Source organism: Equus asinus, chromosome 12 (genome assembly GCF_041296235.1).
Source record: "Equus asinus isolate D_3611 breed Donkey chromosome 12, EquAss-T2T_v2, whole genome shotgun sequence".
Taxonomy (NCBI): domain Eukaryota; kingdom Metazoa; phylum Chordata; class Mammalia; order Perissodactyla; family Equidae; genus Equus; species Equus asinus.
The window spans coordinates 19,418,464-19,445,276 of record NC_091801.1 but is presented as its reverse complement, the minus strand read 5'-3'; the positions used below and the strand labels follow the sequence as shown (position 1 = coordinate 19,445,276).

At 37.8% G+C, this 26,813-nt stretch overlaps 1 protein-coding gene and 1 pseudogene across 3 annotated transcripts in view; both read left to right on the top strand.

Moving 5' to 3' along the window:
* The window catches only part of MTFR1 (mitochondrial fission regulator 1), a 52,680-nt gene that overhangs the window by 18,591 nt on the left and 7,276 nt on the right, over positions 1 to 26,813 (top strand). For 2 of the 3 annotated variants that reach the window (XM_070481180.1, XM_044780230.2), the window contains 2 exons: positions 26 to 124; positions 10,060 to 10,175. In XM_070481180.1, the coding sequence (XP_070337281.1) occupies positions 26 to 124; positions 10,060 to 10,175 (215 nt within the window). Of the gene's footprint in view, positions 1 to 25; positions 125 to 7,100; positions 7,134 to 10,059; positions 10,176 to 26,813 lie in introns of all 3 variants that reach the window. The other variant, XM_070481181.1, reaches the window with a different exon arrangement.
* On the top strand, positions 24,371 to 24,467 carry LOC123275894 (U6 spliceosomal RNA; annotated as a pseudogene).

Genomic DNA, 26,813 nt, shown 5'->3' with positions numbered 1-26,813 from the left:
CTTTTGACTTTTCCTACTTCCTCAGGTACTTTGGTCTGGGAAGCCATATGGTTCATCTCGCAGTATCGTAAGGAAAATTGGTACTAATTTATCTTTGATCCAGTGTCCAAGAGTTCAGTTTCAGGTACTATATTTTGTATTTTTCAAAATTTTCTGTTAATATGTACATTAGAAATATAAATAGGTAGAACAGCTTTAAAAGTATTTTTTGAACCGTTTCCTCCTGTTGATGCCATTATCAATAAAATGAAAGAGGATAAAAACCACAGTAACGTCTTTCTAATTTTAGTTTCTCTGTAAAGTGATTATTCAACTCCTTAAGACGTTTATCCTTCTTAAAGATAAATATGCAAAGATTTAGAAGCATATAATAAGCCAAGCAGTTTTAATTCCCAGGTGACCTCAAACCTAGGCCTTATATTACTTCAGGAGGCTTCAGGTACCACCACTGTTTTCTTTAGTTACGACACCTTCCTCTTTGTTCAGCCAGTCTGTTCTCCCCTAGTTTATTTTTAGATGTTTCTGTGGATGCCGTGTAAGTTGCTTTCTCCATCCTTGTTTTAAAGCTTAGCATTAATTGTAGGAGACCATTGCCTTGGCAATGACAGCGTCAAGACAAAGAGGTAATTGTGGTTCTCTGAGTGAGTGATAATCAAACCCTGAATTAGGAATGCTTTTGAACATTCAGGTCTTAGCATTCTCTTCTAGCACCAAATCAGGAGCAGCTCTACTCTTCACTTGGAGATAAATTGCCATTTTCTTGATTTGGGCTTTTGCTCCTTATTGTTGTTATAGTATTACATGTGCATCACATTGTTTTGTTCTTTTTTTTAATATAAAGTTTTATTGGAACACATTTTTATTTATTTATTTATTTAATTATTTTTGAGGAAGGTTAGCCCTGAGCTAACTACTGCCAATCCTCCTCTTTTTGCTGAGGAAGACTGGCCCTGAGCTAACATCCATGCTCATCCTCCTCTACTTTATATGTGGGATGCCCGCCACAGCATGGCTTTTGCCAAGCAGTGCCATGTCCGCACCCAGGATCCGAACCTGCGAACCCTGGTCTGCTGAGAAACGGAACGTGTGAACTTAACTGCTGCGTCACCAGGCCGGTCCCTGTTTTGTTCTTGTTTTTTAGTAGTTCTCTACAGCAGTAACACAACAAAATCTCTCAGTTCAACATTTAAGAATATAAAACTCAGCAGATATCTATACCAATTTTAAATAATAGATTAGCATGTGAAATGTGGAAGATGTATTTAACTCATAATTCAAATGCTCAAAAGTGCCCCTGTAAGCTTATTTGATATTATGTCTTACTCATAAATCACTCATCCTGGTAGATAAAGGTAAAAATCTGTTCCTGGGGCTGGCCCCATGGCTGAGTGGTTTAAGTTCTGTTTGCTCTGCTTCAGCAGGCTGGGTTAACAGGTTTGGATACTGGTGCAGACCTACTCCACTCGTCAGCCATGCTGTGGAGGCATACCACATAGAACATAGAAGAAGATTGGCATGGATGTTAGCTCAGGGCTAATCTTCCTTAAGCAAAAAAAAAAAGAGGAAGATTGGCAGTGGATGTTAGCTCAGGGTAAATCTTCCACACTGAAAAAAAAAGAAAGAAGTTTGTTCCTAAGTAAGTGGTAGAAATTAATGTTTGCTCAGGTTGACTAACAAGGTTGTTCATTGTTGTGCTCATAATCCTGCTTGCAAATTGACTGGGAAAACCTTTGTGCATCAATCTAGAAACCAACAGATTAGAGTTTTGTTTTTGTCTATTTATCTAGCTACCTAACCTGGTTGCAGGAGAAGTTGCTTCAGCATTTGTGTTCATGTAGCTAGAGACATGTAAAAGGCCATGGAGATAATCTAGCATTTTCTGGTAGCAACCCAAATCTGCCTTGACAGTCAATGGGCCAAAGTACTAGAGCCAAGTACATTTCCTTGGAAGGATTCTCTTTCTCAGTTTTATCACTCATTTAAAAGGGTATGAGTGGAATAAGATATTAGATTTACTACAGGAACTGCTTTCGAAAAGATACAGATTAACATAAGGAGAGGAGTAAGGTAAGAGAAATATTGGTGACCTACTTGAGAATGTAGTGGAAGACAGAAGACATTTGTTTATAGTGAGATTTTTACTTCCAGGCAGTTTTGTAGCATACTGAGTCTTTTCAGATTCAGTATCAATATTAAAATCAGTATGTTGTCTCCTACTTAGATATTTTAAATCTGCTACTATTCCTCTGTATCTTCTATTTTTTACTACATCTATCAGAAATATAAAAAATGTAGTCTTCAAAAAATATAAAGGATGGAGTTTATTTAGGGTAATAAAATTGAAAGTGCATTTTTGCTATTTTTATATCTCATTTGGGGATTTGATTGATACGCAGTGTATTTGGACTGACTAGGAGTCCAACGTGGGTAAATACTTGTATAGAAAGTCTGGAACCACAGGTGAACCCAGGGAGGGTCAACACATTATAGGCCCATATTCAGGAGACAAAAATTGAAATGGCTTAACCTTGAGAATAGGGCATTTATGGGTCAATTCAGAAGCAGGAGTTAGGTAGTCAAAACCAGTCCCTCCGTTATCCTGGGTGATTTGTGTCCTTGGAGGACCCACCTGAAACTTAGCCTCATATTTTCTTTATTTCCTTTACTCCTGTTGACTGTCACTTCCATTCCTTTTCCAGCACCCACACTTCTGGCAACACCTCAACTCTGTCACCCTCAAAACAGCTTCACCTCTGAAATCTTAAGCCTTATATGTTCCTTCTAGATCACACTATCTTTCACTCTCATCAGCTGACCCATATATCTATGGACAAGTAAGACTCTTACATAAATGATAGGTGAAACGGGCATGTTACTTTACATTGGGAGGGTTAGACAAGATAACCCGTGTGAAGCCATGAGCCCCGAGTGTGATAACTGGTACATAATTAGTGCACAATAAACATGTGCTAATGGTGGTGATTTTGTTGTTATTGCCACCTTACAGTTGAATAGCACATTAGCTTACTTGGTTCTCTAATTCAACTCCTTGACTTTACAAATTGAATTCCTGTATATTTCTGACCTTATAAGGTCACAAGTCAGAACAGAGAGCAACTCATTTATTTACACCTTCATCCAGTTAATGGCACAATGACTGTTGGGCTGGGAATAAAATGAGGTAATAAATGTAAACAAGCATATAACAGCACTCAGTGTTTCTTTGCTGTGTGCTTTGAAGAAGACCTGCCTATACCCTTGCAGGCTTCATTGGCTTTCCCTGAACTTCAATTCGTGAGTGCTAGAAATGAGTTAGCTGTTTTACACTCAAAAACAGGATCCGTAGACCCTTCACATTTACTTTAATTAAGAAAAATAAACTTCCCCTGGCCCTTTTATACCTTTCAGGTGTGTACATTTCAAGCTTGAGTCACAACTACACACTTCCGGCCATAAGCATTTTGTATATTTGGATATTGTAGCCCCTTTGGAGGAGGAACCCAGTTTAAGACAAAGTGGGAGAATAGGTCCTCCTTTTTTTCCTAGTTTTTACTCTAGATTCATGAAACCAAAAGAAAATTCAGATCATGGAGGAACTTGCAAAAGCAGTGAGCTCTGGGAGATTGGGAGGAATGGGGTGCAGAGGTTTTGATTTGCAGTGGTTCTCAACACTGGTTGAATATTTAAATCACCAGGAGAGGGGCCAGCCCCGTGGCCAAGTGGTTAAGTTCATGTGCTCCGCTTTGGCAGCCCAGGGTTTCCCTGGTTTGGGTCCTGGGCGTGGACATGGCACCGCTCTTCAGGCCATGCTGAGGCGGCGTCCCACATGCCACAACTAGAAGGACCCACAACTAAAAAATACACAACTATGTACTGGGGGCTTTGGGGAGAAAAAGGAAAAATAAAATCTTTAATTAAATCACCAGGAGCTTTAAAAAATAAAATATCCATGCTCAGGCCCCATCCTCCAAGGTAGTTTTATATGCCCACCTTCCTTGCACAAACACTCAGGGAGCTTTTAAAGAATATAGATCCCATTCAAGGCTTACTAAATCTGAATTTCATACATTTGGTTTTTAAAACCTCTTCAGGAGCTTTTTATGCAGCCAAGATCGAAGGCTTCAGGCACAGATTGTGTTTTAGTATTTTGCTAAAGAAAGTTTTCTTTAAAGCAGTATCATAGTTATCTATTGGGAATTATGAAAGTAATCATTAAAGCACTTTTGGGATGCATTTTTATAAATTTTAAATTGTATAAGTTAAAGAAAAACAGAATGTAAGTGAAGCTTATTGGGGTAGTAAACAGTACACTTAAAAAAACTTAAGGCAAAAGAAAAGAAAAAGCTACCCTGAGTACTGCAGATAAGGGTGAGTGGGACTTGGCAGTGTGGCGTGGTAGTTTGAATCCCAGCCCTGTAACTGACAGGCCCCTGCGTAATTTAACCTGGAGTACCTTTTCCCCTGTGGAAACAATGCCCCACGCTGTTTTCTCGGATTGCTAGGAGTGGTTGTTGGAATTGGTGGTTGGAGGGAATGTTCTGTAATCCAACAAGTAATGAATGAGGCTTTCACTAAAGTTCACACACCGTGACTAAATTTGGAAGTAAAACAGCCACCTTCACAGCCCATCTTTATTTAGCAAATATATTTGAAATCCATGCATTGTGCACACCCAGCTGCGCAGTGCACATAGCAGTGAACCAGATGTGCTCAGTACTCTTACTAGGATATGATTCCATTTGTTCTAAATGCCTTGAAGGAAAAAGTAGTATAGCAGTGGGGAGGATAACAGTGGTGGTCCGGGAAGGCTTCTTTGGGTGAATGCAGTTAAGGGTTAGAAAGAGCCAGGCCTGCGAAGAGCCCGGGAGAGGGATGGAGGTGGGGGGAGTGTTGTGGCAGGGAGAACAGTATGTGTGGAAGTTGTAAGGCAGGAGAGCAGTTATTGTTTAGGGAACTGAGAGAAGGCCAGTCAGCCAGGAGGAAGTGAGATAGGAAACTTAGTGTGGGATAGTGGTCACTGAGGTCTGAGCCATCTGAAGGTAAGTACCTGGATTAATATTAAAAATAATTGTTAAACTTAACACTTTTCCAGTTACTGTTTGATAATGTGGAATATGCTAGCACGTGATCTTATGCTGTACGGGATGTCCATTTCCTGGTATTTTTAGCTGTAAAATGGCTGTTAAGGATAACTGAATTCAGATATGAGTATTATGTTTTATAAATTTGGTACCATGGCATAGTCATTTGAAGCCTAACTGTGTAAATAACAAATGTTTGTGACATTTTATTTATTCTCAGTAATTGGCCTCTTTAAGACTTGTTTCTGGGGCCAGCCCAGTGGTGCAGTGGTTGAGTATGCACGCTCTGCTTCGGCGGCCTGGGGTTCACAAGTTCAGATCCTGGGTGTGGACCTATGCACCACTTGTCAGGCCATGCTATGGCAGGCGTCCCACATATAAAGTGGAGGAAGATGGGCACGGATGTTAGCTCAGGGCCAGTCTTCCTCAGCAAAAAGAGGAGGATTGGTGGCAGATGTTGGCTCAGGGCTAATCTTCCTCAAAAAAAAAAAATTATAAAAAAGTAAGTATATAAAAAGGAAAATTAAAAAAAAAGACTTGTTTGTCCATGTGGATACTGTTACTTACTTCTAGGTTATTTTGAGAGATGCACATTTCCCTCCCTCTTGTCTCTCTCGTCCCTTTCCTTCTCCCTTTTCCCTCCTAACCCTCTCTCCCCTCCCCCATTCTAGGTGCATCATGAATAGAAAGCATTAATAAATGCTCAATTTTTAAAAAGTGACCACTATACTCCAAAACATTAGTGGCTGAGTCTCAGCTAGGATATTTAATTGAGTTTTCATCCTCCAGACTAGTGTTCTCCACACAGATATACCTCTTGGCTTCTTGGTGTGACTCTATGTCACTATATTAAAATACAGAATTTCTCCTTTCAGTTTTTCTTACTATGGTAGAAATTGGTAGAAAAAGAGGAATAATTGAATTTATAAGCAAAACTAGAGATGATTGGGGCTGGCCCCGTGGCCGAGTGGTGAAGTTTGCGCACTCCACTGCAGGTGGCCCAGTGTTTCGTTGGTTTGGATCCTGGGCGCGGACATGGCACTGCTCATCAAACCATGCTGAGGCAACATCCCACATGCCACAACTAGAAGGACCCACAACAAAGAATATGCAACTATGTACCAGGGGGCTTTGGGGAGAGAAAGAAAAAAATAAAATCTTTAAAAAATTAAAAATTAAAAATTAAAAAAAAAACTAGAGATGATTATTCTACTGTGTTGCTCTTAAGAGTACGTATTTTGCATTTGGCTGTAAACAAATAGTGGTAAAATACACTGGGTCTATTTACTGTTACACCCTTTTTGACAAGAAACTGAGAGAATCCTAGTTCCTAGAACCAGTGTGTTTATTTTATGAAAAGTCACATGAGGACAAAGTTAGTTCTTCTAATATTTATTTCATTCTAAGTATTTCAACTTTTGTACAAGCTTTGTATTTTTCTTTTATGCATTTTTATTAAGGGAATCAATTTCCTTGCTATAGTTTTTTTTTTTTTAAGATGAATTTTTTTTTTTCCCTTTTTCTCCCCAAAGCCCCCAGGTACATAGTTGCATATTCTTAGTTGTGGGTCCTTCTAGTTGTGGCATGTGGGACGCTGCCTCAGCGTGGTCTGATGAGCAGTGCCATGTCCGCGCCCAGGATTCGAACCGACGAAACACTGGGCCGCCTGCAGTGGAGCGCGCGAACTCAACCACTCGGCCACGGGGCCAGCCCCTTCCTTGCTATAGTTTTACATTATCAGAATATTTTAAATTATCTAAAGTTACTTTAGTAAAATTCTTGAAATATATTGAATTTTGAATAGATTGTATCAAATGTTGAATTGAACTTCTTAAAATAGTAAAAATACAATGCTGCTATTGAAGTTTTGCTCTGAATGAAATGTTTTTCATACTTTCTGAAAGGAATTTCAGTAAGCACTGATTTTAAATTTAAATTTTATAATGCCCTTGATTTTGGGGGAAAAAACCCTTCTATTCCCTTCACTGTTTTGTTTTTGTTTTTTCCTACTAACAATAGCTGTGGTAGGACAGGATGTTGCTGGAACCTTCAGTAAGTTGGCCTTTTCTCTTTCAAACTTGCCATCAGTCAGTCATCCATGCATGTCAGTAGTGGCGTCTACATTGTACTTCCAAAAATTCCATACCATCAGTCTCCTGCCTGCACTGGCTTCACCATAACTGGAACTTGACTCCGTGAATTGTGCTGCTCATTCGTGCTTATGCTACTCAGTGCTTATTTCAGCAACAAATGAAAAGCCCTTTTAAAAAAAGATTAGTATTACTCTTTTTTCAGTTTTGTCTTTTGAATGAATTTGGTTTCCCCAGGGACTTTGTTAGCCTTCTTTTTTAGTGGCACAAATCACTGTTACCATGTAGGTAGGTGACTTAAATATTAACACTACTTTTTTTTGTGGAGCAGGATGTTAGTTAGGAATGAAACAGATATTATCAATTCTGGAACTGGTTCTTGACAGTACCATTAACATTTTCACCTGTTTGAGCACATGTTATAGACATGGTGTTTTTTCAGTGATTAAATATAGTCAGTGCTTAGTAAGATTGCAAACTAAGTCCATGGAATAATTTGTTTTGTTGTTTTTTAAGTTTGTGCAAAAAGCAACATCTCATTTTTATGTGAAATATTTCAGATGTAAAATTGAGAAATATTGTTTCATCTTTAATTATGTTATACAATACTCTGAAAAGCTGCCACAAAATAGATCAACTTTTATATTTTTGAGAATTTCTTCTTAGAAAAGTATCATTTTGCTTCCTTTTATAAACAAATATCTGGGAGGAAAACAGCAGTTTTTGAAACTTTTATGGGAAAGTAAGGTCTTGAGGTCAAAACTAGATTTTATTTGTCTTAACTGTACCTAACTTCTTACCAACTAGTAACTGTATTGGAACAAAATTGTATTTTCTAAACAAAGAGTTATAATCGGATTGATCTTTATGAGCTAGCACCTTAGGAAAGCACCATTCAGGTTTTGATTTTATCATCTCTCACTTGTACAAAACAGTTCATTAAATACTATATCTTCTGGGAGCTTCCACAAGGCTTGAGGACCTTCTTGTTCAAGCATCTCCACATAAGCCTAGAATCTCCCCATTATTATAGTGTTAGAGGAACGTTAATAGACCATTCTGTTTTCAATAACGGATGGAACAGAACATTACTAGATTCCTCAGTCTCTTGAGATCAGATGTGATGCCCAGTTCAGTTATGTTATTTCAGTTGTATAAAATACCCATTTACTGAATATCTGTGTGTTTATTGACTTTTTTGGGTAAATTTCTGAAATACATAAGGGAGTACAAAAATCTTCTTTTTGATTTTTCTTTGATCATATCCCTCAACAGTGTACTTGCTAAAGCTTATACTTTTTTCTTCTGACCACAATTATTCCACATACTTTAAAACATTGGTATTTTGAAATCCTTTTCCTCTTAATTCCATTATTAGTTTGTTTTTGTTTTTGGCCAGGATTAGGTTTTTAAATTTCTACTCTTTTAATACCACTTGTTTTCTCTCTTGCCTGTAAGCCTATCGTCCCCAAAAGCCAAAATTTAAGGCATTTTAAATATTTGATGTTCTTATTATGTTATTGTTAAAATGTCAGTTTTCTGGGGCCTGCCAGTGGCACAGTGGTTAAGTGCACACGTTCCGCTTTGGTGACCTGGGGTTCGCCAGTTCAGATCCTGGATGCGGACATGGCACCACTTGGCAAACCATGCTGTGGCAGGCGTCCCACATATAAAAGTAGAGGAAGATGGGCACGGATGTTAGCTCAGGACCAGTCTTCCTCAGCAAAAAAGAGGAGGATTGGCAGCAGATGTTAGCTCAGTGTTGATCTTCCTCAAAAAAAAAAAAGTCAGTTTTCTGATCCTTCTTTATTAAGTTGATAATATTAGGTAATTATGATATCAGAATGGGTACACATACCAGTAGCCAGTATGTTTAGTTAACATTTTATTCATAATATTAAAGATATTTTAAATTTTTAACTATATTAGTATTATGAGTTTGCATGGTATATTTTACATTTGAGGGAGAAGCATTATTTAAGCGTAGCTTCCAAAAGCTTGATCTGGCACTGATAGTGGCAAGAAGGTTCCAACAAAGCCTGGGTTACAGTAGAACCTTTCTGATAAGTAAGTAAATCTCTTTGGCCTTTTAAACTTTGCTTCAATTAGATAGTCTACATTTTCTTTTTTATTTAAACCTCCAACTTTTAGGAAGTAGTATATTAATCTGATAACTTTAGTTTTAAATTATTATTCATTGGCCACCTGGCTTGTGAGGCATTATACTTAGAACAAGACTTTAGTTTAAGTTTCCATTTTTTTCAAGGTAAATTTCAGAACTTGGATGCTTTTTCTCTGTTGTATTTATTTCAGAATATTCTGTTGTTTCATCTATGTGTTCAAGGTTAGCTAGAGAATTCTGTTCTACTGCTATTTATATTTTTTGCTCTTTAATATAGTTAATACTTTTATTTAAAAATCAAGAGATTTAAGGATTTTTTAAAAATGTGTTTTCAACATTATAACAGCATATCTGTATAATATCCATTTAAAAATATTACAGATTTAGCATAAATTGGTCACTAGCTTGTTCTTGTACTTTTTTTTTCCCACTAAATCTCATCGTAAAAAATTGGTTACTAATGCTTAATTTCTAAAATTTTCTTAATATTTTAGGATGGGCAGAGTTTTTTTTTTAGACCAATCTCATTTGACCTGTAAAATAAAAGTTGAGTCCAGTTAAATTATAATTCAGAGATTGTTATACACTATTAGGTAACAGTATGACATAACTAATGGTCTCTTTTGAGGGGACTTTCGATGGAAATGTTAGAAACTGCCCATGTGTTTGTAAAAACAGAGTTGATGATTTTCCTTTAGGTGGTTAAAAAGTTTTCTTCTAACAGTTTGATGCCAGATGAAGAACTTTCTGTGTTTGTAACTTATAGCTTACCAGCCCTCCAACAGAATGGAGCCCCAGCTACCCAGGAGAGGATGCAGTGGCATCTTTTGCTGATGTTGGATGGGTAGCCAAAGAAGAAGGAGAGTGTTCGACAAGACAAAGGTTGGTCTGGAAGTTATCAGAGTGAGAAGCAGTATTAAAATAAGATGATACATTTGTAATATTTCCTTTTAATAGTCTAATTTGAATCTCTAGTAACCCAGTTATTTTTCTTAGGTAATCTTCGTTGCTGTTCATTTTTAAAACTCAGCTAGTTATTTATAAAGTTCCTAGAGACATGTAAGTGTGTCCTAAGTCCTTATGAATTACAGAATTCCCTGCTCTTTATAAGTTTACATTCTAATGTGAGGGACCAGAAAGAACTATCATAAATATGCCTAGGTAAGTAAAGTAATTATCATGGTCTTACTCGGGCGGAGGAATCAGTGTGGGTCATATTAGGGAATTTGTGTAATCATCAGAGAATGTTTCCTTAAAATTGTGACTCCAGATGAATTTTGATTCAAAGGAAACAATGTGTAAAAATTAGAGAGGTACTTCCATTTATTTGAAAGAAACTGAATAAATTGTTGGCCAAACTTCAATCTAAAAATAGGAAATCAATCTAAATAGGAAATCAATAATTTTGATACGGTAAAGTCTACTTAGTAAATTCAGAAGGCCACTGTGGGGTAAGAGAGGTTTAGCAAGGCTTCTCAGAGGAGAGGATGCTAGAGCTGACGTGATGAGGGTCACTATAAGCCAATCAAACAGGAAGGCTGTATTCCAGGAGAAGTGAACAATGTGGCATGTTTAGGAAACTCCAAATGCCTCAGTGAGGCTAGAGAGTAGCGGAGAAGGGTAAGCTATAGAAGATGAATATGGAAAGTAGGTCGAGGTTTAAAGTTCATACATGTTAGGCTAAGACATGTAAACTTTTTCATGAAAGCAGTGTGGAGCCACGAAAGAAATTTAAGCACATAGTCATATTATCAAATTTGTATTTTAGTAAAATTTCCCTGTACACAGTATGAAGAATAGAAGGGGGCCAGGCCAGGAAATAGGCCAAATAAGAGATGATTAGAATTTGACTAACTTAAAAAACCAACAAAAGACAGAGAGAAGAGGGACTCAAGAGATACTCAGAAGAATTGAAAAGACTTAGACACTTTTTAGATACTGAGGTTAAGAAAGGAAGAGTCTAGGATACCTCCCAGGTTTCTGGCTGAGATAATTATGGGAATGATGGAACAATAATAGGAATATAGAAAAACAGATTTTTTTTCTTTTGGTGGGTGGGAATACGAGGAGATAGTCCAGTCTGGAATATGTTGTGTTTGAATTTCCTGTGGGACCCTGACATTGCTCTAGAAATGGTTTATATAGTTAGATATTGATAAAGAATGCTTGCCCTCAAACATATAGATAGAATGGCTGATAATCAGATTGCTCAAGGAGCATATGTAAGACATAAAGAGCGTTTGTATCCTGGATAAAGGCATTTGGGAGAGAATCAGGGAAAAAAAGAGAGAGAGAAAGAGGAACCCCCGCCCACACCCCGCTAAAGGAGCAGCTCTAGAGGCAGAAGTAGAAGCAGCAGAGGGTGTTGTCATGGAAACAAAGGTAGCAGAGTTTCATGGAAGGGGGAGTAAACTAGTCATCAGTGTCAAATACTTAGAGGCTAGGTAAATTAAAAAACTAGCAAGTTTCAATTTTGTGTTGCAGTTGAAAGATTGTCGTTGACTATTAGCAGAAGTAATTTCATTTAAGTGGTATTAGCTGGATAAAATAAGAATCAAGTAATCCAAGAGTAAAGAAGGAATTTGATTTGAATGACAAGTAGAAGTGAGGACATAGCAATAGATGTACACAGACCAGATTAGCAGGTAAAGAGTCTTTCTTTTTTTTTTTTGAGTCTTTCTTTTTTAAGATGTTTTATTTTTTTAATTAAACATTTCTTTTCCAAATAGACCATCAGTTTGTCTGATTAGTTTTTTAGAAAATTATTGAGGTCATATTGGCTTATAACAGTGTGTAAATTTCAAGTGTGCATTATGCTATAGCAGTTTCTGTATAGACTGCAATGTGTTCACTACCAATAGTCTGGTTTTTCGTCACCGTATATATGTGCGTGCCCCTTTACCCCTTTTGCCCTCCCCCAACCACCTTCCCCTCTGGTAACCACTAATCTGTTCTCTTTATCCATATGTTTGTTTGGATAAATACCCAGTAGTGGGATAGCTGGATCATATGGTGTTTGTATTTTTAATTTTTTGAGAAATCTCCATACTGTTTTCCATAGTGGCTACACCAGTTTGCATTCCCACCAGCAGTGTGTGAGGGTTTCCTTTTCTTTACTTCCTCTCCAACATGAGTTATTTCTTGTCTTGTTAATTATGGCCATTCTGATGGGTGTAAGGTGAAATCTCATTGTAGTTTTGATGTGCATTTCTCTAATAATTTGTGATGTTGACTGTCTTTTCATGTGCCTGTTGTCCATCTGCATATGTTCTTTGGAAAAATGTCTGTTCATATCATCTGCCCATTTTTTTGATCAGATTGGTTTTTTGAGTTGTGTGAGTTCTTTATATATTTTGGAAATTAACACCTTTTCAGATGTATGATTTGCAAATATTTTCTCCCAGTTGGTGAGTTGTCTTTTTGTTTTGTTTCTGGTTTCCTTTGCTTTGCAGAAGGTTTTTAGTCTGATGAAGTCCCATTTGTTTACTTTTTCCTTTGTTTCCCTTGCCCAAGTGTACGTGGTATTCAAAAAGATCCTTCTGAGACCAATGTACTGCCTGTATTTTCTTCTAGGAGTTTTATGGTTTCTCATCTTTCATTCAAATTTTTAATCCATTTTGAGTTAATTTTTGTGAATGGTGAAAGATAATGGTCTACTTTCATTCTTTTGCGTATGGCTGTCCAGTTTTCCCAGCACCATTTATTAAAGAGACTTTCTTTTCTCCATTGTATGTTCTTAGCTCCTTTGTCAAAGACTAGCTGTCCTGTCCTTAGGTGTGTGGTTTTATTTCAGGGCTTTTGATTCTGTTCCATTGATCTGTTTGTCTGTTTTTGTTCCAGTACCATGCTGTTTTGATCACTATAGCTTTGTAGTATATTTTGAAGTCAGGGATTATGATGCCTCTAGCTTTGTTCTTTTTTCTCAGCATTGCTTTGGCTATTCTGGGTTTTTTATTGCCCCATATGAATTTTAGGATTCTTTGTTCTATTTCTGTGAAGAATGTCATTGGGATTCTGATTGGGTTTGCACTGAACCTGTAGATTGCTTTAGGTAGTATGGACATTTTAACTAAATTTATTCTTCCAATTCTTGAGCACAGAATATCTTTCCATTTCTTTATGTCTTCTTCCATTTCTTTCAATAATGTCTTATAGTTTGCAGTGTATAGGTCTTTCACCTCCTTGGTTAAATTTATTCTTAGGTATTTTATTCTTTTTGTTGCAATTGTAAATGGGACTATATTCTGGCTTTTCTTTCTGCCAGTTGGTTATTAGTGTATGGGAATACAACTGATTTTTGTCTGGTGATTTTGTACCCTGTAACTTTGCTGTAGTTGTTGATTATTTCTGATAGTTTTCTGGTGGATTCTTTAGAGTTTTCTATGTATAGAATCATGTCATCTGCAAAAAGTGAGAGTTTTACTTCTTCCTTTCCAGTTTGGATCCCTTTTATTTCTTTTTCTTGCCTAATTGCTCTGGCCAAAACTTCCAGTACTATATTGAATAGAGGGGTGAGAGCAGGCACCCTTGTCTTGTTCCTCTTCTCAGAGGGATGGCTTTCAGTTTTTTCCCATTGAGTATGATGTTGGCTATGGGTTTTTCATATATGGCCTTTATTATGTTGAGGTACTTTCCTTCTATACTCATTTTATTGAGAGTTTTTTTTATCATAAATGGATGTTGGATCTTGTCAAATGTTTTCTCCTCATCTGTTGAGGTGATCATGTAGTTTTTATTCCACGTTTTGTTAATGTGGCGTATCATGTTGATTGATTTGCAGATGTTGAACCATCCTTGCATCCCTGGAATAAATCCCACTTGATCCTGGTGTATGGCCTTTTTAATGTATTGTTGTTTTCAATTTGCTAATATTTTGTTGAGGATTCTTCCATCTATGTTCATCAGTGATAGTGGCCTGTAATTTTCCTTTTTTGTGTTGTCCTTGTCTGGCTTTGGTCTCAAGGGAACGAGTTAGGCAGCATCCTTTCTTCTTCACTATTTTAGAATAGTTTGAGAAGCATAGATATTAAATCTTGTTTGAATGTTTGGTAGAATTCACCAGAGAAGCCAGCTGGTCCTGGACTTTTGTTTTTTGGGAGGTTTTCGTCGATTACCGTTTTCTCTTTACTTGTGATTGGTCTATTCAGATTCTCTGTTTCTTCTTGATTCAATTTTGGGAGGTTGAATGAGTCTAAGAATCTATCCATTTCTTCTAGGTTATCCAATTTCTTGGCACATGGCTTCTCATAGTATTCTCTTGAAACCCTTTGTATTCCTGTGGTATCTGTTTTAATTTCCCCTCTTTTATTTCTAATTTTATTTATTTGAGTCTTCTTTCTTTTTTTATTAATGAGTCTGGCTAAGGGTTTGTCACTTTTGTTTGTCCTGTCAAAGAACCAGCTCTTAGTTTCATTGATACTTTCTACTGTTTTTTTAGTCTCTATTTCATTTATTTCTGCTCTGATTTCTCTTATTTCGCTCCTCCTGACTTTGGGCTTTGTTTGTTCTTCTTTTTCTAGTCCTTTAGGTGTAGTTTAGGATTACTTATTTGAGATATCTCTTGTTTGTTGAGGTAGGCCTGTATTGCTATAAATTTCCCTCTTAGTACTGCTTTTGCTGCATCCCGTAAGAGTTGGTATGTTGTATTTTCATTTTCATGTGGCTCCAGGTATTTTTTGATTTCTTCGTTGATCCAGTGGCTGTTCAGTAGCATGTTGTTTAGTCTCCACATAGTTGTGACTTTCTCAGGGTTCTTTTTGTAGTTGATTTCTAGTTTCGTAGCATTGTGGTCAGAAAAGATGCTTGATATGATTTAAGTCTTCTTAAATTTATTGAGGCTTGCCTTGTTTCCCAGCATATGACCTATCTTTGTGAATGTTCCATGTGCACTTGAGAAGAATCTATATTGTGCTGTTTTTGGGTGGAATGTTCTATATATATCTATTAAGTCCACCTGATCCAGTGTTTCATGTAAGGCTACTGTTTCCTTGTTGACTCTGTCTGGATGATCTGTCCATTGAGGTAAGTGGGGTGTTGAGGTTCTATCCATTGAGGTTCTTGTGTTGCTGTCAATTTCTCTCTTTAGGTCTTTTAGTAGTTGCTTTATGTACTTAGGTGCTTCTGTGTTATGTGCATATATATTAATAAGTGTTGTGTCTTCTTGGTGGAATGTCACTTTTATCATTACACAATGTTCATCTTTGTCTCTCATTATCTTTTTGGTCTTGAAGTCTGCTTTGTCTGATACAAGTAGGGCTACACTCGCTTTCTTTTTCTTGTCATTTACTTGATGTATCATCTTCCATCCCTTCACTCTCTGCATATGTTTGTCTTTAGAGCTGAGATTTGTTTCCTGGAGGCAGGATATTATTGGGTCTTGTTTTTTAATCCATCCAGCCACTCTGTGTCTTTTGATTGGTGAATTCACTCCACTTACATTTAGAGTGATTATTGATATGTGGGTGCTTAATACTGCATTTTATCTCTTGTTTTCTGGTTGTTCTGTATTCCCATTGTTTCTTTTCCCTTTTATTTCTGACTACCATTTCAGTTTGGTGGTTTTCTGTGATGGTTTTCTCAGTCATTTTTAATTTATGATTTGTGATTCTGCTCTGATTTTTTGTTTAGTGGTTACCATGAGGTTTGTATAAAAGATCTCATAAATGAGGTAGTTCATTTTCTGATAGCCTCTTGTCTCCATTAGCCTAAGCAGGTTCCATCCCTTTCCTCTTTCTCTTCTGTGTTTTTGTTGTCATAAATTATTCTTTTTTGTACTGTGAGTTTGTGACTAAGCTGAATTGTTTAAAGTTATTTTTGAGGCTTTCTTTCCCTTTATCTTTTATGTTATAATTGTTTGCTAACCTATTGTGATAGAGAGCTGCAATTTTCTGATTTTGTCCATCTGTTTATCTCTTTGCTCAAGGCTTTGTAAACCTTTTGCCTTTTTGTCTCAGGTAGGAGGGCTCCCTTTCATTTCTTGTAAGGCAGGACTAATGGCGATGAACTCCCTCACTTTTTGTTTATCTGGGAATGCTTTTATTTCTCCATCATATCTGAAGGATAATTTTGCTGGATAGAGTATTCTTGGCTGATACTTTTTGTCTTTCAGTATTTTGAATATTTCATTCCATTCTCTCCTAGCCTGTAAGTTTCTGCTGAGAAATTCCTTGAAAGCCTGATGGTGGTTCCTTTGTAGGTTATTTTCCTCTCTTGCTGCCCTTAATATTTTTTCTTTGTCATTGACTTTTGACAGTTTTACTACTCTATGCCTTGGAGAAGTTCTTTTTGCATTGATGCAATTAGGAGTTCTACTGGCTTCATGTGTTTGTATGTCCGGTTTCTTCCCCAGCTTCGAGTTCTCAGCTATTATTTCTTTGAACAAGCTCTCTGCTCTTTTCTCCCTCTAGGATATCTATTCTTTATGTTCGTTTTCCTAATTTAGTCTGATATCTCTTAAAGAATTTCTTCATTTTTAAAAAATCTTTGTTCTGTCCCCTCCTCCACCTGAAGCATTTCTATTATCAAGGTCACTAATTCTCTACTTTTACTCCATAATGTCTACTCTATTTTTTATGCTTCCTACATTATTTTTTTATCTCATTGATTGTGCTCTTCATATTCAGAATTTCTGTTTGGTGTTTTTTTAGAGCTTCAATCTCTTTGGTGAAGTATTCCTTCTATTCATTAATTTTATTCCTGTGCTCATTGAACCGTCTTTCTGAGTTTTCTTGTAACTTGTTGAATTTTTTTATGACAGCTATTTTGAATTCTCTGTCAGTTAGATTGTAGTCTTCTGTGACTTCAGGTTTGGTTTCTGGAGAGCTTTCATTTTCCTTCTGTTCTGCAGTGTTCAGTGTTCTACAGTTCTTAGTGGTGTTTGATGAATTGATCCTCTGCCAGCACATTTGTAGTAGTAATTACCTTTTCTTATTTGAGTACCGCTTTGTTTATTTTGGTTCTGGCCACGTGGGTCTTGTGTTCCTCTATTGGCTCTCTGTGGCCTTGGATGCGGCTGTCCTGTGCACCACCTTTGCTGCTGTTCCTGGGTTGTTTTGGTGTGCTGGTTGCACTGCTACCAAGGGTGCTGTGTTCACAAGTGTCACTGTCACTGGTGGGGACCAGGGCACCCAGGGACTTGTATACAGCTCCCACTGCCAGTGGAGCTGGTGTTGGGGTTGCCACCCCTGGGGGCTGGGTCAGCAGTTCAGCTATGGTTCTTATTGCCTCTGGTCGCAGATTCCCCCGTCACCATTGTGGTGTGCACGGGGGCTATTTTTTCTGTTCCTGCCTTGTCTGCTCATAGCTGTGTCAGTTGGCTGCTCTGTGTTTTCATGGGCTGGACTCCAGCCAGTCAGTGGGGTGCCTTTGCATGGGCTGAGCGGCCACCACTTGCAGGGAACGTTGTGCAGATGGAACCACCACAGCATGGTGGGCACTCCTGAAGGCCAGGCTACCACCACTCTGCAAGCATTCACACAGTGGCTGGGTTGGCCCTGCCTCCACTTGCAGTTGCACTGGCTGCTGTGTGAGTATCCGCATCCTGGATCGCTGCTTCCAGGGACGAGGAAGGGGCCGCTCCCCTAGTTCCACTGCTTCCAGGGGTCCAGTCCATCTGCCTTCTGATGTATGGATGGATGCTGCATGGATCTCTCTGACGTCCTGTTGTGCTGTGAATCTTCTGTTGGTTAATGGATGTGTATTTAGTTGTAACTTAGAGGGGAGAGACAACTCACTCTGCCATGATGTTGATGTCATTCTTCTAATTAAACTTTTTATTTTGAGATTATTGTAAATTATTCACATGTAGTTTTAAGAAAGAATACAGAAACATTCCCTGTACCTTTTACGCAGTTTTCTCCAATGGTAACATCCTGCAAAACTATGGTACTTGATCACAACCAGGATATTGACACTGATACAGTCAAGAGGGAGAACATTTCCATACCATAAGTATCCCTTATGCTGCCTTTTTATGGCCACACTCACTTCCTTTCCATCTCCAAACCCTCCTCAATCAATGGTAACCACTTATCTGTTCTCCATTTTCACAATTTAGTCATTTCAAGAATGTTATATAAATTGAATCATACAATAAGCAACCTTTTGGGACTGGCTTTTTTCACTAAGTATAATTTTCTGGGGATTTATTCAGGTTGTTATGTATATCAGTAACTCATTCCTTTTTAGTACTGGGTAGTATTCCTTGGTGAGGATGGACCACAGTTTGTTTAACCATCCACCAGTTGATGGACATCTGGATTGATTTCAGTTTTTAGCTATTATGAATAAAGTTGCTACAAACATTTATGTAGAGGATTTTGAACAACCGTAAGTTTTCATTTCTCGGAAATAAATGCCCATGAGTGCAGTTCTTGGATCATTTGTGTCATAAGGTAGTTGCATGTTTAGTTTTTAAGAAGTTGACAAACTATTTTCCAGAGTGGCTGTACCATTTTACATTCCCACCGGCAATGTATGGCTAATCCAGCTTCTCTGCATCCTCACCAATGTTTGGTGGTGTTATTCTTTCTTTTTCCTTTTTTGCCATCCTAATAGGTGTGTATGATAACTCATTGTGGTTTCAATGTATGTTCCTTTAATGGCTAATGATGTTAAACATCTTTTCATGTGCTTATTTGCCATCTTTATATCCTTTTGGGCAAAATGTCTCTTTGTGTCTTTACCCATTTTCTAATTGGGTTTTTTTCTGAGAATTTTTTATATATTCTAGACAGGGGTCCTTGTCAGATATGTGGTTTGTAAACATTTTCTCCTACATAAAGTAAGACAAGTAAAAACTTGTCTTTTCTTCTATTTAATAAGGTCTTTCATGGGGTAAAAGTTTTTAATTCCGATAAAATCCAATTTATTGATTTTTCCTTTCATGAATCGTGCTTTTGGTGTCAGTATAAGAACTCAGTGCCTAGTGTTACATCCTGTGGATTTTCTTGTGTGTTTTTTTAAGTTTATAGTTTAATATTTTACATTTACGTCTGTGATTCTTTGTCTGGTTTTGGTGTCAGGGTAATACCAGCGGAACATGGGAACTTAACTGCTGCACCACCAGGCTAGCCTCTGAAAATTCTTGATTTCCCCAATGTTGAAGGATATGTTTGCTGGGTATAAGATTATGAGTTTATAGTTCTTTTCTTTTAGCACTTGAGAAACGTGCCAGTTTCTTCAAGCCTCCGTGATATCAGGTGAGACATCCTCTGTTATTCCTATATTTTTTCCACTCTAGGTAAGGTGTTCTTTCTCTCTAGCTGCTTTATAAATTTCTTCTTTGTCTTTAGTTTTCAGAAGTCTGAGTAAGATGTTTCTTGGTATAGATTTTGTTGGGTTTATTGTGTTTTTGGTTCACTCAGTTTCTTGAATCTTTAGGTTTATGTCTTTTGTCGTTATTTCTGTAAATATTTTCTTTAAGTAAGTTTTCTGCCATTATTTCTTTGAGTGCTTTTTGAGCTTTGCCCCCGTTCTCCTGTCCTTCTGGGGCCCTGATGACACAAATATTAGGTCTTCTGTTATGGTCATGCACATTACTGAGACTCTGTTCATTTTTTTCCTGGTCTGTTTGCTTTTTGTTTTTCAGATTTGATAATTTCTTTTGTTCTGTCTCCAAATTCACTGATTCTTTCCTCTGTCTTCTCCATTCTGCTTTTGATCCTATCTGCTGTGTTTTTTATTTCAGTTATTTTACTTTTCAGCTGTGAAATTTTCATTTGGTTCTCCTTTATATCTTGTTTCTTTGCTGAGACTCTGTTTTTTCATTTGTTTCAAGAGTGCTGGTAATTGCTCATTGAGGCCTTTTTGTCATAGCTGTCTTAAACTCTGTCAGATAATTAAACATCTCTGTCATCTCAGCTGGCATCTGTTGATTGTCTTTTTTCATTCAATTTGTGTTCTTTCTGACTCCCGGTTTGAGGAGTGATTTTCTTTTTTTTTAAAGATTTTATTTTTCCTTTTTCTTCCCAAAGCCCCCCAGTACATAGTTATATATTCTTCGTTGTGGGTCCTTCTAGCTGTGGCATGTGGGACGCTGCCCCAGCGTGGTTTGATGAGCAGTGCCATGTCCGCGCCCAGGATTCGAACCAACGAAACACTGGGCCGCCTGCAGCGGAGTGCGCGAACTTAACCACTCGGCCACGGGGTCAGCCCCTTGAGGAGTGATTTTTGATTGAAACCTAGATATTTTGGGTATATGGAACTCTGGATCTTATTTAAACCTCTCCTTTTAGCTGCCTTCACTGACAGCTCTCTGGTGGGGAAGAGCAGGTGCCACCATGTTACTGCTGTGTGGGAGCAGAAGTCCAGTTTCCCACTTGGCTTTCATCCACCCCTGAGGGTGGTGCTCCTTATTACTGCTGGGTGGGCTGGGAGCTCCTCCCTGAGGGGCAGCCTGTGACACCATCCCAGTGGCTAGGGGAGGGTGCCACATTACTGCTGGATGCGGTGTAATTCCAGGCTCCCACGCTGTCTCCACATTTCCACAGGGAAATGGCGTGTCTTGTGAAGTCTCTGCCTCCTCTAACACTGTCCTGCAGGGTTTGAGGCACTTCATTGCAGCCTAGCAAGGATGGAAGTTGGCCTTTGCTGCATGGTGGAGGTGGGGCCGCAGTATCTGCTGTGGTGTTTGGCTGGAGTAGAGCAGTTATTTTACATAAGTTCTGTATCTTGGGAGGCTTCCCCCTTTCTTGGTCCTTTAGCTGAGAGAGCAGGCTTTTGTTGGGGCTTTTTTTTTCCTGCATCCATTGGCATTTCTGGGTTACCTGTTACTCCAGCCCCTGGTCTGGGATATATGAGGCGAAAGGAAAACCAGGGAACTCACTCTTGTGTCTTTTTTTCTTTAGCTCCCAAGATCCCAGCCAGTCTGCCTTCTCTGTACCTTTCAAAGTCTTGTTATATTTGTTTTCTGTAAAATGTCAAGGGTTTTTAGTTGTAGTCAGGAGGAAAAATAGGGATAAGTGCATCTGTTCCATCTTCCTGGAAAGAGAAAGGCTTTTAACATACATGTCGTGTTTGCACTGGGTATAGCATTATGGGGTAGCTATTATGGTGATTGTGATTATAGAGGAATTGAGTTGGCGTAATGGATCTGGATAATGGATTTTGTCAATGATGTTGAAAATAATTGGCTAAAGGGTCTTTGAAAAGGTGCCTGGAAGTACTCTAGGTAAAGATAATCTGAACTTGAACGAACTGAGAAGGAAACAGAGGAGACCCAGTTGGATTTGAGTGGTGCTCTAGAGGGGGAAATTGACAGACAGGTAGTGAAGTGCCCCCAGAATTCCAAAGTTAGTGACAGGTTAGTGACATGGCTCACGTGATTAGAAAAATTGGGCAGACTTTCTCTTTTGCAATGTGTTGCTGTATTGCTCACATCGATTGTGACAAATTGTAGACGTACATAAAACTAGGTGTCTGGGAAGGGCATTCTCAGAGTTACTTCCTGTGGCTGATATCCTGATAAACAGGCTGACACATCTGAGTCTGACCATCTCCGCATGGAAGGGAGCTTTGAGGAAGCACTCTTTTATCAGTCTCACATAACAAAGCGTATTGTAGCTTGATGAGGGAGCAAATTTGCCATCTGTTTTAAACAGTAAGACACAATAGGATCATGGACTTTTACTTTGTCTTGACAATTATTGAATACTAGTACTCTTACCAGGCAAGTTGAGTCTTTCTTCCTCTGTCACTTTGATATTAATTGCATTTATATGGGAATTTTTTATAACTTAAATTTATAACAACTTGTAACTATAACAAATCTTAAAAACATAATATGAAAAGAGTACATTCAAGGCTTACATATTGCCGTTTGAGTGTTTCTCTGCCTCTCACATTTGTATTTGTATGAAAGCCAGAGCTATTCAAGATATGTTTCTTATTTCTCCCTTGAAATTTATGTTGATGACACTTCTGTAACAATTAGTTACAATGTCACAGTATTATATCTCTGGGAACATAGCATACATATGAGTCCTTCATAATTGGTTATTGTACAAATGATTTTTTTTCAAATGCACTGAACTTCGGTTTTTTCATCTCTAAATTGGAAGTATTAATACCTACCTTGAGAGGAGAATTTTAAAAGATAACATGGGAAAACTTAACACAGTTGAATGCACACAGTAAGGCCTCATTCTTTTTCCTCTTTTCTATACGCATTTTCATTTCCCTTTGAATTAACAGAATGGCCTCAGAATTGGAAAGAAATTTTCATTTTTATAAGAAGCATTGAGATTCTTTGAAGGAATCAGTATAACTGATAATCTTAAGATCATTAATTTGTTCTCTTTCATAGTAGTAGTAAGGAGAATGTGTAGTCTTTGGATATATACACAGCATAGCATGCACACTGTGTGATGAAATTAATGACACTAACCTCTAGTGGCTTCTGGTAGACATGATGAACATTGTCATCAAGTCTTCGATTGATTTTGGAGAAGAACATTATTTAAGGAATATTGAAATATTTCAAGTTTAACTCCAGTTTCTTCATTCTGTATTAATTTATTAATTTCTTTTTTTTTTTTTTTTGAGGAAGACTAGCCCTGAGCTAACTACTGCCAGTCCTCCTCTTTTTGCTGAGGAAGCCTGGCCCTGAGCTAACATCCATGCCCATCTTCCTCTACTTTATATGTGGGACGCCTACCACAGCATGGCGTGCCAAGTGGTGCCATGTCTGCACCCAGGATCTGAACTGGTGAATCCCGGGCCGTGGAGAAGCGGAATGTGTGAACTTAACCGCTGCGCCACTGGGCCGGCCCCTATATTAATTTCTAATTGTGTCTAATTCTTAATTGTGAGTGCCACATAAATATCAAACTGAGTATTTACTAAGTAAAAATTTATAGGTTTACAGGATTTGAACGTATTTCAGGTAGCCCTTTTTCTTACACCAGAGTGTTTGTAATCTAATGACTTGGATGAACGTATTTACAAAAATCCATAATATAAGGATAGTGAATAAAGTGAGACCGAAGACTTTGACCAAAGATATCCGGCTTAATTTTTCAAATTTGCGTATTAAGTATAAAGTGGAATGTGTTGTTTCTTAAGGAGTGTTGGGGAAGAACCCCAACCTTGTAGAGGATGACGATGAGTAACAAGACTCCGAAAGAAATGACTCAGCAGGCAAGCAGGCTGGCTCACCACAGCTCCATGGGTGCTAGCCAGTGTAGACCAGGAGACTCGGTAGATCAGAGCAAGACGGTTTCCTCCTCCCAGCACTGCAAACAGTAGGTGTTACTCAGGCCCACTTTAATCTCAATTATTTGACACCAGACATTAACTGATAATGTACATCAACAAAAAACTGCATTGAAGGGAGAAATGTCATTTCTGTTAAATAGCACTTTTAGGAAGATCCAGCCTTTACTATACAAAGCAAGAGGCTTGTGTTGAACAGCTCCCAGAAGGGCTAATGCAGTGAATCCCGCTAGTCGTCTGCTCCCTCGCATCACAGCAGTCCTGTCTGCTCCCCGGAAATGCTTTCATGCGTTACTTACCTCTGTCAAAATAATTTCTCCAGTCAGTTTGTCTTTATCCAACTACTTGCTCCCTTGGAAAACTTAATGTTTTCTACCCAACTTCATGTTTTCAGGGAACTAAACTGACAATAGAGTGTATTTTTATTCCTTTCTAGGCTATTCTCTGAAAACGTGGGGAGGGTCAATAAAAATCATCTTGGGAATACCACCTTTCATACACACTGAGCTGATACTTAATCTCAGATTTTGAGTTTTCATTTAGTGTGAGATAAAGGTGCATTATCATTTTTCACTAAGTGAAATGCCCCAGAGGTACATTATATTTAATTTAGAATTTTCTTTGAAATAGTCAGTGGAGCTTAAAAAGCCTTTCCTATTTATGTAAGTTGTGCTCTGACAGCGGCTGCCCTTGATCCTAACCCTGAAAAGGTACGAGAGCTGGACAGTTAGGGTGCAGTGCCCCCTGAAACGAGCCTGTGCCTTCTGCTGTTCGGCACTTTGGAGGCAAAATCAAACGAACAACAAAGGTAGAAATCTCACCAGCAGAAGTCAGTGTGCGGAAAATGGTTTTAAGAAACACTTTGGGTGCTCACTTCGGCAGCACATGTACTAAAAATTGGAACGATACAGAGAAGATTTGCACAAAGATGACACACAAATGCATGAAGCTTTCCATATTTTTATAAAGTATACTCAGGAATTGATAAACAATAAGGTACACCCAAAATCACACAATGTTATAAACCATTGTAAGCCCAATAAAATTATTTGGAAAAAACAAAAGGAGAAACACTTTGGCTGTTTGTCTTCTGCTTTTGGGACATCCATACTTGATGCCTGGTTTTTTTGTTATATTCGTTTTTGTTTCTTGAAATTTCTCTGAATTATACACACAAATTCTAGACAAGCATTTCTCTAGTTTGGATTAATTCTGCCTCTATATTCTAGCTCTTAACAGCTCTCTATTCTGAAGGGGGGCGAACGTTGGTTCTGAGAATGAATTATTTGTTGACTGGCTTATAAAACAGATGTCTGTGAGAAAAGGCTATGTGTTTGTACTTTTAAAGCAAGGGGCATGTCTGAGAATTTTCATAAAACTTTACATACACAGGGAAGAGTATTACAGAGCAACTCTTCTGGCTTTTGTTTTTGGTTCTCCAGCTCCTTTAAATGTTGAATCTCTCTGTGTCTTTGAGAGAAGACATAATCATTTCAGGATGACTTTCCTTTTACACCGTCTAAAAACCCACCTTTAAATTGAAATCTCCACATTTCCTATTAAAACTTTGATCCCATAACCATCAACAGTATTTCATATAGGGAAATGCAGAATCTATATAATCAAAGTTATGAAAATAGCATAGATGTAAAATACAGATAATCTGACTGTTACTTAAATTATTTTGGTAAGACCCTAAACTTTTTTCTCTTACCAGGCCTACTGGTATTCAAGATTAATGAGTGCTTTGTCCTTAATTTTCAGTAGATGGAAAGAAAAGGATGAAATTTGCCTGTAGGAGTTACGAAGAGATGTGAAAGCTTAATTCTGTTTTTTAACATTGTAGTTGCTGTTCAGTATTCATTAATTTTCTCTTACCATTTATTTTGCCTAGAATATCTTTTAAAGAAGTAAACTGTTCAAACATGTCTTGTAGTTGATATCTTAATCCAAATTGACATATTATGTTGTTTCAATTCTGGATATTGAAGAGTAAATATTCATGGGATTTGAAGATTGGTTTACACTTGAATGATAACATTTTAAAACAAACTTTAATCCTTTAATACTTTTGGATCCTGTAATGTCTAGGATTTTAAATGGGCATATACTCTATGAAAATGACCACTAGTTCTTGAATAAACAGTATTATAACATCATTTTCTGTTTAGCAGCACAAAAGATTCTGATATCCAAAATTTAACTTTATTTGCTGTTATAATATAGACTTCATGAAACCTCTGGACTCATAGGAAAACAAACTATCGTCCTCACTTCCATCCCCAGATAGGAGTATCTCTATTCCTTTAGGTATGTTTTGATAAAGAAAGCAAAATTCAACTTCCATGGAGAATGGAAGATGGTGGGGGTAGAGATGAGTCTTTATCCGCTGGTTCTCTGTTCCTCTCCTCTGTACTCAGTTCCACTTCCTCCCAGTTGGCACCCTCCAGATGCCCCTCAGCCCGCTGCCCGTGTGGTGGCTTCCATCCTCCATCCCCAGAACACTCTGCTTCTGAGCCTTCTCTTCCTCTGAGTTCACTCACTGCTGCTCTCCCTTCTTCTGCACTGTTGTTTTGAACACATGTGATAGTTTAATTCGACATTTATTTCAGATTTCTGTATTTTACCCAGATCTGTTCTTAAGATTAAAATGCCATCCCTATTGCTGTCCCAACCTACCAGCAGTTCTCCTAGTTTTTTCAAAAAATCGCTATTGTGTTTAGTTTAGTTAAAAACATAAAAAGTTACCAAGAACATAGTTAGGAAGCATATTAAATTAAATAAGAATATTTGACGTTATATTGATATTAAATATAATTACTCTATAAATATCTCCCCTCAAAAAACTTCATTCAAAAGATTGACTAATTTCTATCTACTTGTAACTTAATGTATTTACTGTATAGAGCTGTTTAACAATTTTTGACCTATCCTGTGAAAGGTAGGTAGAAATCAGAATTTAGCCTGTTGCATCAGCAAAGAGCCATAGTGACTTTTTTTTCAAAATTTTAATGTCTTATTAAAATTATTGTCTTTATTGCAGGTTGATTAGAACACATGCATCTAATTCCTAACTTATATAACAATCTTTCTCTCTTTCTTTTTTTGGTGAGGAAGATTGGCTCTCAGCTAACATATGTTGCCAATCTTCCTCTTTTTTGTTTGAGGAAGATTGTCACTGAGCTAATATCTGTACCACTCTTTCTCTATTTTGTATGTGGGAGCTGCCACAGCGTGGCTTGATGAGCAGTGTGTGGGTCCGCACCTGGGATCCGAACCTGTGAACACTGGGCTGCTGAAGCAGAGCAC